The 13,595-nt window shown below is 42.9% G+C and overlaps 2 protein-coding genes across 3 annotated transcripts in view; one reads left to right on the top strand and one right to left on the bottom strand.

Moving 5' to 3' along the window:
* ZC3H12C (zinc finger CCCH-type containing 12C) overlaps positions 1-6,875 on the bottom strand; it is a 70,313-nt gene extending 63,438 nt beyond the window's left edge. Inside the window, exon 1 of one of the 2 annotated variants that reach the window (XM_040976905.1) lies at positions 6,600-6,875. Coding sequence is in view for 1 of the 2 variants with exons in the window: in XM_040976903.1 (XP_040832837.1) it covers positions 2,409-2,432 (24 nt within the window). In the remaining variant the exon portion in view is untranslated. Of the gene's footprint in view, positions 1-2,408; positions 2,528-6,599 lie in introns of those variants that run through there. The other variant, XM_040976903.1, reaches the window with a different exon arrangement.
* On the top strand, positions 2,952-12,644 carry LOC121154096 (60S ribosomal protein L23). The gene is made up of 2 exons (XM_040976907.1): positions 2,952-2,973; positions 12,118-12,644. Exon 2 carries the CDS (start codon positions 12,118-12,120, stop codon positions 12,538-12,540), a length of 423 nt encoding a protein of 140 aa, XP_040832841.1. The 5' UTR covers positions 2,952-2,973; the 3' UTR covers positions 12,541-12,644.
* The last annotated feature ends 951 nt before the right edge of the window (positions 12,645-13,595 follow it).

The following is a 13,595-nucleotide window of genomic DNA, read 5'->3' as shown; positions in this document are numbered from 1 at the left end:
CCCTTGATTTTGAATTTTTGACCTATTTGCCCATGACACTTTGAAAGTAGTATCATATTGTCTGATGTTTTAAAGGTCAGGGGTCTTAATAAAGAACTAAGGTTGACACTGAATAATCAGTTGTTGGAGGAAGAGAAATACACCAGTTTCAAAAGAGCAACAAATGCAGGTTAGTTAATCATTAATGTTACATTCTAACCCTAAGAATGTTTTTCTTTTTTAAATCCCTAATAAACCTGCTATCAAATCAGAACACATGAATTGTTTTCAATTTATTTGCATAACAGTGGAAGACATTGCAAATAGATGAAATGAGAGCAACTGCTTTCCACTGTGGTCTAGCATGAAGGCAAAGTAATCTGGCTGCAGAATGAGAAAAATATTTTCAAGGCAATTTCTACCCGACTACGTGGGGTTCAATTTAGCAATTTAGCAGATGTAACCCATGTAAACTCAGCTCCAGAGAAGCCTGCAGTATAAAATAAGACATCTTCATTAGTCTGGTAATTAAACCTAGGATTTAGTAACGGAAGTGACTAACAAAAACTCCCATTAGCACACCAGCATTCCAAGTTTCTGTTTCTAATCCTTCAATATTTCCCATTATATTAAAATAATTCTATTGGGCTTTCACTAGTAAACAGAGGTTAAAATATGTATAAGCTCATTTTTTCTTGATGATCAATGCCTTCTGTATAATGCTTATTAAATATTTTTATGATGATCAGATGCTAGAAATATAACTGTAAGTTACTTGAAAGTTAAATCAATTTTAAAGTAAAAATACTGAAAATTACAGATCTCTTAGGTTGTTATCTTTATGGTACTTTCAAGCACATAGATTTAGGTAACTTAATATAAAGGTACCCAGTAGGAAAACCAAAGCAAGTGGACACTGTGGCAAGTCTGAAACAGGCATCTTCCTGGGTTTACTATAATGATTTATTTTGTAACTTTCTTCAAGCCATGCCTATATTCAAACCAGAGAACACTAAAATTAAGCCAAAGGTACTAAGATGAATTGCATGATATGAATAAATGAGGGAAGGTCATACCCTCTAAATCATGAACAGCACATACAATATCTAATATGTGTGTGTATGTATATATGCTGATTTTGTGACACCTTATGGTTCTTGGAAAGTCCAGGAAAAAAAAAATGTATTTGAGGCATAGCTTTAGAAAATGTAAAGTCACCAAGGAAGCAGGAACATAACTTTTCCAAATTTCTAAGTATGCAGAATTTAGGCCTCAAAGCTCTGTATCTATTCTAAGATGCTGGAAAAAAAAAAAAAAAAAAAAAAAACCTGAATCAATAAGCGCCTGGTAGGCCTTGGAGATACTCCAACACAGGCTTGCATCCAATAGGAAAACTTTCCCTGGATCTGGCTTAGGATTTCATGTCTTTGTCACAAAACTCACGGTACAAACCAGGATTGTTAGCGGATGCCCAAATGTCAAGAAACCCGGTTAGCATATTCCAGCAGTTGCAAGGTACCGTTCTTTTAAAAAGCTTTCAGGGGGTAAAAAATAAAAACCACTTTCAGGAAGCAAAGTGGGGTTTCGTTTCTCCAAGTTCTATTTGTTAACACCCCTGTGGGGAGTTAAATGGGAATGGGCTGCGCGAACAAGAGCAGAGCCGGTGTAAGGGAACTGGGCTGGAGCCTGAGGGGTCAGGAGGGTAAGGAAGGACCTGGAAGGGCTGAGGGGTGTTCGTTTCGACCGCCCGGGAGAGCGGCGGCAGTTTGGATGGAGTGGTAACAAAGCCAGAGGATGGGGCTGCATCTCCTACCCCACGACAGCGCTGAGGGTCAGAGCCGCAGAAACCGAGAGTGGTGGGTCCATTTCCATCCGGGGCGCCCGAGCCCATCTCCATCTCGGCGGCCGTGCCCTCCAGGCGGGCGGGAGTGGACAGTGCCTTAGGCCGCGGCGGAGCGGGGGACACCGGCCTCACCTCGCCCGAAATCCCGGCAGAGACGGCACTGCCTGCCGGTAGGATGCGCTGGGCTTCCCGCTCCGCACCACCTGAGCCGAGGGAGCTCAGTGACCCCACCTCCAGGAGCCCGGGCGGCCGGGGCCTGGAGATCCACCCGGCTCCGCGGCTCCGGCCCTGGCCCCTGCCCGGACCCCGGCCCCTCAGCCCCGGCGCTCCCCTCACCTCACTCTCCCCCCAGTCCCTTCCGGAGGACATACCTTGGAGCCGCTACCCGGCAAGACCAACCCCGCGGGGGAAACGGCGAGCCGGCGGCGGGGCCCGCGGCGACAGCGGCCACCTCGGCCCTCCCCGCGGCGAGCCTACCAGCCGCGCCCGCCCTCCCTGCGGGCCGCGGCCCCGGCGCCCTCCTCCCCGGGCTTGCACAACTCCTAACCCCCTACGCGCGCGTCCACGGAGCTGTTGCTCAACCTACTTGCAGCCTCTTCTCAGCAGCCATCACAGCATGCTCGGGAAGCCGGGGCAGCCCCGGGGCCCTCCGGTAGGCGGCCGCCTCTTGCCTCTCAGCCCTGGGCCGCCGCGGCCGCTGCTAGGGCGCGGGGCAAGCGGGAGGCTCCTCCATCGTCGCCCGCCAGCCCGGCCAGCCGGCCGCACGCCGGGGCCCCGGCTCCGGAGCGACCCCGGCCCTCGGCTCGGCCCCGCCGGCCGCGCCGCTGCTCCGCGGGCGAGAGCGAACCCGGCTCTGCCTCCTGCTGCCTCGCTCCTCGCCCGCCCGCAACCGCGGCCGCCGCCGCTTCCTCCTCCCCTTCTCCTTTCCTTCGCCTCTGGAGAAGAGGTTGGCGAACCAGCACCTGCTGCTGGAGATGCCTAGAACTGAAACAGGAAACCCCGAGCCAAGGGGAAAACCCGGGAGGCGTGCTGCGGGGTGAGGGGAACTGCGGGAACCTGTCGGGCGCGACCCAGCCGCCGGGGCTGCCCAAAGTTGCCGCGCCTCCTCCCCCAGCGCCCATTCCCATCCTGGCCCTACCCGGGAGCTCAAGGTTCTCCCATCCCTGTCCCAAAGGGCGCCTCTTCTCTCCGCACTCCCTTCCCCGTCCACCTCGCACAAATAGGGATTGTGCCCAGGGCAGTCAAAGAAATCAACCATGCGCCTTCTCGGGGGCATGTTTCCCGTCGTTGTTTACTTAGGAGCAACATTCAGTGAACCAGGGAAAGCCAAACCCTAGGTTAACAAAACCAGCAAAGAGCAATGAAAGTGTTGAGATTTCACCCAGGCAAAGAATCTCTTTTCAGCAAGCAGATTGGCCATGTTGGAAATGGTAACCACTGTTCACGTCGAGGTTAAACCCTAGAAAAATCCACATCTCTTTAAAAAGGTGGAGGAAACAGCCCTCTGCGATGCCAGCAGGAAAAGCACTGACAGCTGAGAGGCTGGCTGCTTCAGCGCGCTGTTCCGCACCCAGCACAATCTAGGTCAACATTGCAGAATTGTTCAAACAAACTTAGTCACCTTCCTGTCCCTAGGCTGTGGCAGGGTGGATTTGCCTCTGGAATTACAGGGAAAAACACCTGGTAGACTGTGTTGCTACCACGTGTTCCAGACCAAGCAGCCTGATCAAAATGGCTTATTCTATTTCATGGTCACAACAGCCAGGGGACTTAGGGATTGCAGTGTTTTCTTCGTTAGAAAATTTCCCTGTAGCTGCATAGCTAGAACGTGAAGGATCCAGTTATGCCACATTCAAAGAGCATATTTGCTTCACTGGAGCCAGGTTCATGCCTGGGATCAAATTTTTCACCTCCTCATAAGATAATTTCTTGTCTCTGAATGGTTTTCAGTAGGCCGGTATGATTTAAGCCTTCATCTGTTGAATTTGCGTCGGCTTCTTAAGGGCTGTGATATTCTTGCTGCCTATTGAGGCTTGAACTTCATGGTTTCCAGTTTAATGTTCTCTACCAAAAAAAGTCGCCTTTGTGGCTCAGTTGATTGGCACAGATGTCCTGCTTCCTTGGCCAGCATCTTTTGCTGCTCTTTAACTAGCTATGGTGGGGTTGCAACTAACCACAGACTCCTATGGGCATCCTAATTCTGCTGGTTTGAAAAAAAGAGAGCAAGTCTTCCTGTGTATGTTTTTCTACCCTACTGGGCCCAGTTTGGGAACCTTTTAAATAGAATCGTACACAAGCAGGCTAGCTTTCCTGGTTCACAGCTTTTAGTACCATTTACAAGAATGTTCTGGAAAAGCAGCCCCTGTGTGTACTGGGCCAAACTTTTAGAAGTCTCTGGATCAAGATTAGTGGCAATAGCTTAGTGTCTGGTTGGCAACAGCCGATGACAAGCATTGAAGGCATGATTTTAGTGGGGCCAAGAAGTTCCCCTACTCTACACCACACCCCTACTGTCTAAACATTCTACCTCTTGCCTTGAGTGCCCACTATTGCCTCAGCTGAATTCCAGTGAAAGATCAGGGTATTCTGCCAGAGATGGGTAGTCATTAAGAGCTAGCATTTAATGAGTGCTTACTGCATTTCAGATCCTATTCTAAGCCATTTATAATGCTAACTCATATAATGCCCACAAAACTGTAAAGGAATACCTTTCACTGTTTCCGTTTCAGAATTGAACAAACTGAGAGCAAGATTACAGTGAGCAAGTAATATACAGTACATGGAGTAAAATTAATCTAGAATTAACATGCGGTAACTGCCCTTGGTAGCCTTATGGCCAAGTTGAAAAAATAAAAACATGCCCAATTAAAAGACAAAATGTATGTGTCTAACATATGCCATGGCTAATACATGTCATAAGGTCTTAGCAGGCAGAGGAAGTGCTTCCAAGTGAAGAAGTTGGGAAAACACACAGAGAAGATAAGTCTGCATTTCCAGAAGGGAGAATTCAAACTGGATTATGACAGTTGAATAGTATTTTAATAAGGGGAGATTTTTTTTTTCTTTTTTGGGGGAACTTACAGCATAAACAAACACAGAGTGCCAGGGAAATTTGTGAAACAGGGATAAGAAAAGGTTAAAGAGGAAAAGTGGCACCCAATTATGAAGATCTACTTCTTTCATTCATACATGCCTACACAGACACAGACACAGACAAGAATCTGTGAAAAGTTTTAAGCAAAGGTGATGTAGGATGCTCTGTTGTAGGAATACCACTACTGTAATGCTTAGTGGATGATTTGTAAATGGGAAGAAAACAAGATTGTGAATGATTTTAATGAACTTAATGGAGATGGGCTGAAGAAAAGGGAGAAATCTACAATGACGTAGGAGGCATAAACGTGAAACCTGTAAGTGTAATGATAGAGGAAGTTTTCTTCATTTAATTTATCTGCAGAAAGAGAAGGGGAGACAGGCACAAAAAGAGGAGAAGGGACTGGTGAGGGGTCAGGGAGAGAGAGGGCAAGAGAACAGGAGCACACAAGCTCCCATAATTTGATTCACTCTCTAAGTGCACACAATGGCTGGGTAAGACTGAAGCTAGAAACTGGGAGCTCAGCCCATGTCTGCCGTGTAGGTGGTAGGATCCACCCAATTACTTGCTGCTTCCCAGGGTCTGCATTAACTAGATGCTGGAGCCAGAGCCAGGAACTGAACTCAGGCATTCTGCTAGAGAACATGGCTGTCTCAACCACTATGCTAAATGCCATTCGCACATCTTATTTTCAGTGTTCAAAATAACTTGGTTTTCATTCTGTATTTCAGGTAATAATGAGTTATGTACTTGGAAATGCTTTATAGTATATACAAAATATTGATGATAGGATAGATGAGGTCCTTATCTGCTACTGAAAGCATGAAAATTAAAAATTGTCATTATTAAAATAGCTGGAGTTAGAAGAAAATTTCTAATATTTCTATTACTCCATATTAAATAGACATTAAGGAATTCCACTTATATTTCTTTTTCCTTTATCTTAAATTATATTTACTAAAAGGAAAAGAGAATATGTAGAAGCAAATTTCCTTGAATTCAGACAATGCTGGAATAATATAAGTAAATTTAGAGATAATTTAATTTGACTCTTTTATTTAAAATGATGAAATTGAGTATCAAATAGTGAGTGATAATAAAGCTTCAAAATAGGCATTAGGAAATATGGCACTTTGGAAATTACCATTTCTGGATGGGATAATCATTTCTGGATGACTGAATTATATTTTAGTTATAAAATTAAGTCTGGACCTTGACTTGTGATGTTGTGACATAATTGAAGAACTAATGTGATAATTGCTCCATCTTTGGCTAAGTCTTGGGGCAAGCTTCCTAGTTAAAAGCAAATGATTTGGAAAGAAAGATGGGAAAAGAATAGGTGCAAAAGAAGCACTCCACCTTCTAATTATGACTCCCAGATAGACTTCCACATATTAGATTCCCATTTGAGCCAGGAAAGGTAGCATTTCAGATGGCCATCACACCCCACTGTAGTTGCGTTAGAGTGGGATTGCCAATCATCCAGACCTCTAGGGGCTTCAAAAGATTAGGTTTAGGATCAACACTGGCACATGGACCTGGTAAATTGCCTCCAGTGCAAAATAAACTCTTAGCAAGCGCCTTAGGTTTTCTCATCGAAAACATTACTCTTGAGGTTGCAAAAAGAGTTATTTAGCCTACTCTCATTTCTCATAGCTTTTACATTTCTGGCAAAATACTTACATTAGTTGAGGGAAGGTCACAGGTTCCTTTGATGCACCTTCATCTCCAGCATTTGACTTCGTGTGGTTGAAAAGCTTCACACACATATATATCCTGGAGACTATCCATAGTTTCTTTTACGTTTTTTTTTTTAAGTTCTGGTTCATTATAATGACCCGTGGAATGTCCAGCTTCCTTTAACACCATGTCTCAACACGGTCATGTAGTGCATATGCCTCTGTGTAAAACAGAAATGGAAGACTAAGCACATTCTTGTCCATGAGATTCTATGACTGGCTACTTGCTAGTAAGACTGTTCTTGGAGGAAAGGAAACTAGGAAGCATAAGATGCAGGCTGTTGACCAATCCCACGGCTTCTTTCTCCAGCATGTGACCACAAGATCACCAGCAGTGTGACTCTTCATTTCCCCCTCAGGGCTTGTGGGAGGCCACCAAGCAGCTGGAGAGTAACAATATGCTAGTGTCATCAGTCATGTGCCCGGCTTTCTATTTGAACCACATAGGATGGTTATTGTACTTTCACCGCATTTGGCAAATGAAGGGATTTTGAAAACAAGCAGCAATAATAAATGTATTTTTTTATAAATGCACCTAAGGTGAAGTTTTTATCATTGTGAAAAGGACTACACCAATCCCAATACAATTCACCTGGCTCACAAAGTTTAATTCCCATTGTACTAAACATCTTCTTCATCTCTACAAACCTCTGTTTTAAAAGGAAACTGGTGTAACAGAATTATAAAAGTACAAAGTTAAGACACTCAGGGACAGGTTTATGGAGTTTTCAGATCAGTATGTATCTTTGTTAAGAGGCTACATTGCAAGATTATTAATTGTACTATGATTTACAAAGTCAAAATTATAGACTCACCTACCTGTATCTGTTAATAGGGAACTGCTTATTTAATTTAATTTTTAAAAAAATATTTATTTATTTTTATTGGAAAGGCAGATATACAGAGAAGGAGAGACAGAAAGGAAATCTTCCATCTGCTAATTCACTTCCCAAGTGCCCACAAGGGCCAGAACTGAGTCAATCTGAAGCCAGAAGCCAGAGCCTGGAGCCTCCTCTGGGTCTTCCATGTGGGTGCAGGGTCCCAAGACCTTGGACTGTCCTTGACTGCTTTCCCAGGCCACGAGCAAGGAGTTGGATGGGAAGCTAGGCTGCAGGGACACGAACCAGCATCCATATGGGATCATGGAGCATTTAAGGTGAGGATTTTAGAAACTAAACTACTGTGCCACACCTTATTTAATTTAGGTTTTAATATTGTTTACATAGTTGAGAGAGTTACATGCCCACGTGGGTCTCTGAATAGGGTGGGGAGGGTTGAGGTATGGAGCAAGGTGGCTGGGACAAATGTTTCAGCTTTTATCTCCCTCCTATGCCTGCAGTAATAGGCAACTATTTAAATAAGCTGTAGCATCTCTATGCATTGAACACTATTCCAAGTAGTAGAAAGATTTTATATGTATGAAATAAACATTAGGATATTCTCTCTATTGAAAAAGGATAGTGAAGACCAGTGTATGAGGATACTTTTAAAAATTTATGAAAAACAAAATTAAAAGATACTTCGGAATAAAACTTTTTGAAATTTGTGCATATTTTATATGTTTGAAGAGCCTCATATTATATGCTAACATTTTCATGAAAGAAGACTTTCTGTGTTTGCTGTCTTTGTTGATATATATGCATAATAGCTCTGGTTGGCACACAGAAACACAGTGTTGCCAGAAACTGGTTATCTCTTGGAAGGATAACTGGATAACTGACAAGAGTGATGTGGAAGAGAGATTTGCTTTTAACTATACCTTACATAGCTTTTGAATTGGATACTTAAATTAACTACCAAAGCTCTTTTTTAAAAATAAAAATCTTAATTTATTGAGGACATATGCTTTGTCCTTATCTCTCTATTTGATTCTATAAGTAGCTACCAGTTGTTTTTTCAATATGGAAAAAGAAGACTGAATTAGGGAAGTTTGGTGAGCTGTGTGCTATGCAGTCTGGGGCTTCCCAGCCAAGAAATGATTCCCATGATCATGTGTAAGGGGAGATCCCATCATTGCTCAAAGATCCCCAGCCAGTATTAGTGGAATGAGTCATTGCTTTTACACTGTCCTACTCTAACCTCAGATTCTACCACAATTCCTTATGGGAACTGTTTGATCCAATAGGAACATTAAAGATGGTCTCATTAACAAACAGAAGGAAGTGCACATCACAGAGTGTTCACACATGTGGGACTTGCACATTCATTCATAGTATATGCATCACCTAAAATCATGTTTACATTGTTTTGTTGTTGTCTGAGTTCTCATGAATGCAGGGGCTCTATCTGTGTTGTTGCCTGCAGTGTCTTCAGTTCTTTTGTGCTTGACAGGTGTAAGACCTTCAGGTAGATAACAGCAACAGGAATCCCCAAGGACTCTTCAGTCTCTGACTGCTCATTAAGGCACCAATCTATTAGAATGTAGGAAAGTCAAGGCAATGGAACTAGGATTTGGTCAAGTTAAGATTCAAATCTCAAAGGAAGTAGAAATTTTAAAATACTCATGCAATGCAAGGAGCCAACTACTGGGTTAGTAGAAGGCAGGGATTTTGTTTTGAAGAAAGAAAAAAACAAAAGCAATCGAACAACAGCTGTAAAACAAATTTAACAATCCCCAAATAAAGAGACCAAACATAAAATCAAAGACAGCCCCATAATGAGGGGTGCAGCTTATAGCTTATAAGATCATCAGTAGAGCAAGTTTGCTGCCAAGTTAACTGTACCACAGGAACCCCACCTGGTTGGCCTGAATCAAGTCAAGAGGAGTTTGACCAGTTTAACCGTATCTCCATAAGTTGCAGCAATAAATGTCACAGGCTTCAGTGGGAGCTGATGGAGGTGAAGAAGATAAATGGGCTAGAAGCACTGGATGGACTTAACGGTTTTAGTAGACCACAAATGAGGTAGAAGTGGGCTGTGATTTTAGAGGAGATATTTATTTTCTGCCTTCTCCATTTTTTGTGGAGACTTTAATATATGTTCGTTCTAGGTCAAACTGTACTTCACAGTACAGTAGCGATATCCACTTATGCCCATGACACCTGCTTCTGTATGTTGATCAAAACAATTTGAAACAAAAACAGTAGTCACTTTAAATATTTCTCCACTTTTCAATCATCATGTGATTTCCTTTAGTTTTTTAGTACTGAAGGTTTGTTAAGAAGCGTGAGACCTTATGGATCATTCTTAGAAGACTATATCTCTTTTTTGTTTTTTAAGGATATTTTATTGATTTATTTTAAAGGTAAAGGCACCCCACCACACACATATACATGCATACACAGAGAGAGAGCAAGGGTGAGTGAGAGAGAGGCAGAGAGATCTCCCATCTGCTGGTTCATAATTACAGTAATAGCAGGGACACAGCTGGGCTAAAGCCAGGAACCTGGAGCTCCACATCACTCTCTCACATAACAGCAGGGGCACAAGCACTTAGGGCATCTTCTGTGGCTTTCCCAGGTACCCTAGAAGGGAACTGAATCAGAAGTGATGCAATCATGAAGTCATATGAGATGATGGAATCACAGGCCATGTCTTAACTCCCTGTGCCACAACTCTGGCCCCAGATGCATCTATATCTAAACATGAACATTACCTGTCTTTGGCAGTTCCTCTCCACTTTCTAGTGGAGGTCCCTCTAGAGAAATTCAGGAACTTGCCATTTTATTTTGGGTAACTGCAAGAGGCACGAACAAATTGTTTATGAGATTTATGAGACACTGCCCTGATAAAATCTATTAGCACTGCTTTCTGTGGTTGATTTTAATGTGTTTGCAAGGAGCATTTTAGGGTGTTGGTAGGGTAGGGTTGTGTGGTAATAATGGTCAAGTCCTCAGGTACAAAACTGTTTTATATGTATGCCAACAGGGCAACTGTGGTTCAGGTGCTTCAGCTGCATGGATCTTGAATGTGGTCTAGTGGAGGTAGATTTCACTGTCTTTGAAATGCAACACTTTCTAACATTTAATTTATGATTTGAAGTTATAAAAGGTATATACACATTTATAGAAAATTAAGTCATAAATTTTTGAAAATACAAATAATCTCTAACCCTATCATCCATAGATAATCAAATACCCTCATAATTTCATTCTTTTCTATTCTATTTCTGTACTATAGTAGTGGTCTTGTTTTAATTCAGTCAATTGTTGAATGGTAGTATTGGACTCAGAATCAAAATAAAAGCTATGACCCATACCTGAAACAAGCTAAATAATTTCTTAAAATGAGAATAGATATAATTGAAAAGAGAAAACATCAAATTAAATAAAACCAAGAGCTAAATTTGCCTGAGTTAGGGATTTCCAAGTCATCTAGGATCCCCAGAAATCAGTTTTTAAAAATATTTATTTTTTGAAGTTAGGGTTATAGAGAGAGGAGGGAGATAAAAATAGGGGGAAGGGAGGGATAGATGGAGGGAGGCACACACACACACACATACACACACACCAATAGAGAGACAGAGAGGGGAAGAAAGAAAATTCTTTCTGCTGGTTCACTCCCCAGATGGCCACAATGGCCAGGCCAGGGACAGTCTGAGCCAGGAGCCTTCTCCAGGTCTCCCACATGGGTCCATATGGCCCAAACAGTTGAGAGCTATCTTCTGCTGTTTTTGCCACACCATGAGAAGGGAGCTAGATTGGAAGTAGAGCAACTCAAATGTGCTGAAATGCAAACCTGCACTCACATGGAATGTCAGAGTTGCCAGCAGCAGCTTTATTTGCTATGCCACAGGAATCAGTTGTTAATGAAATTCTCTGTTAGCCTTGGAATATCAGTCCTCCCACATATGTTTATTGAGCATCTACTATGTGACAGGCATATATATCTTACTTCCTGAGGCAGACCTGGGCCTCCCATACTGAGGACACTTGCTGCTTCTTTCAGTATAGTCTGCTAGTGCCTCTCTTCCTCCACCTATCTCACTTCTGCTCCTTTTTTACCAGCCACATCGATCTTTACACTCTTATTAATTCTCTATATGGAACATTCTATACCAAATATCTACAAGGCTTTCAAGTCCTTCAGACTTCTGTCAAAATGTCATCTTATCACGGAAATCATCCTTCAACATTGTTTCTAAAATGAAAATGCTTTTGGGCGTGGTGGCGTGGTGGCGTGGTGGCGCGGTGGCGCGGTGGCGCAGTGGCGCGGTGGTTGGGGTCCTTGCCTTGCATGCCCGGGATCCCAAATGGGTGCCGGTTCTAATCCCGGCAGCCCTGCTTCCCACCCAGCTCCATGCCTGTGGTCCAGGAAAGCAGTCGAGGACTGCCCAAAGCTTTGGGACCCTGCACCCGCGTGGGAGACCCGGAAAAGGCTCCTGGCTCCGGATCGGCATAACATCGACCGTTGCGCTCACTTGGGGAGTGAATCATAGGACAGAGGATCTTCCTCTCTGTCTCTCCTCTCTGTATATCCACCTTTCCAATAAAAATAAAATAAATCTTTTTCCGGCATCCAAGATGTCGAAGCGAGGACGTGGCGGGTCCTCCGGCGCCAAATTCCGCATTTCCCTGGGTCTCCCCGTGGGTGCCGTCATCAACTGTGCGGACAACACAGGAGCCAAAAACCTCTACATCATCTCCGTAAAGGGGATCAAGGGACGACTGAACAGGCTCCCTGCCGCCGGCGTCGGGGACATGGTGATGGCCACAGTCAAGAAGGGCAAGCCAGAGCTGCGGAAGAAGGTGCATCCTGCAGTGGTAATTCGACAACGAAAGTCCTATAGAAGAAAAGATGGTGTGTTTCTTTATTTTGAAGATAATGCAGGAGTCATAGTAAACAATAAAGGCGAGATGAAAGGTTCTGCCATCACTGGACCAGTTGCAAAGGAGTGTGCAGACTTGTGGCCCAGGATTGCATCCAACGCAGGCAGCATTGCCTAGTTGTTCAGTGTATTTGTATAAAAAAGATAACCAATTAAAAATTATTTGCGCCCAAAAAAAAAAATAAAAAAAAAAATAAATCTTTAAACAAAAAAAAAAAAAAAGAAAGAAAAGAAAATGCTTTTATTTACTTATTTGAGAAGGAGGAAGAAAGAGAGAGCCATCAACTTTTCCATCAATGGGGTCACTCTCAAAATATCCACAAGACCCTGCAATCCAGGAGCTAAGGAATTCTAAGTCTTGGACAATGGTGGCAGAGGCATCCCCTGCTGCCTGCTAGGGTCTGAGTTAGTAGGATGTTGCCTGCCCCAGCATCTGCTCATGAATATCACACATATCTTCCTTTCATAGACATTCTAATCATTATCCATCCATCAACACTACTATTTTTATAGCAGTTATAATCACTAGATTCATCATATAAAATATATATGTGTAATACAATAATTAGCATGCATACTAATATGTGTAATATATTATACATATTATATCCTATAATTATCTATCACACATGTTATATCCTATAATATATATTATATATGATATGATATTTATGGTATTATATATATATATCTCAGAATGCTGATATTGCCACAATTTTGAGAAATGGGGAATTGGATAAGAATCAAATTTAAGAATTAGGTTCTGACTTATTAATAAAAAGAAATTTTAGAGGACAGGTACAGTAGCAGTATATGAATGGAAACATGCTTACTTGAAGGTGAAAATATAGAACAGTTGATGTGATGAGATGCAAAGAGCACTGACATGCCATCATTATTACGCCACAGGACATCCTGAGAGATAGCAGATGTACCAAGTTAGATCCTCTTCAAAGAGGTCTCCAAATGGTACAACAATGAGACAATGTAATGAGAGAAATCCTAAGCTTCTTAGCTGTCTGCTACTTCTTAAAATTAGCAGAGCCTATTATCTATCAAGTCATACTGGAGACTGCTTTACTCTGGCTTTGGTGAGATCGTTTCTTTCCTGGCTTCCACCTTGCTTCTCACCTTCTATTTATGCCCACAAATAAGTTCTCTCCAACCCATTAG

This window comes from Ochotona curzoniae, unplaced genomic scaffold (assembly GCF_017591425.1).
Source record: "Ochotona curzoniae isolate NIBS_2020 unplaced genomic scaffold, NIBS_Ocur_1.0 contig_2723, whole genome shotgun sequence".
NCBI classification, from domain to species: Eukaryota; Metazoa; Chordata; class Mammalia; order Lagomorpha; family Ochotonidae; genus Ochotona; species Ochotona curzoniae.
The sequence above is the reverse complement of the archived record's forward strand: the minus strand, read 5'-3'. Positions and strand labels throughout refer to the sequence as shown.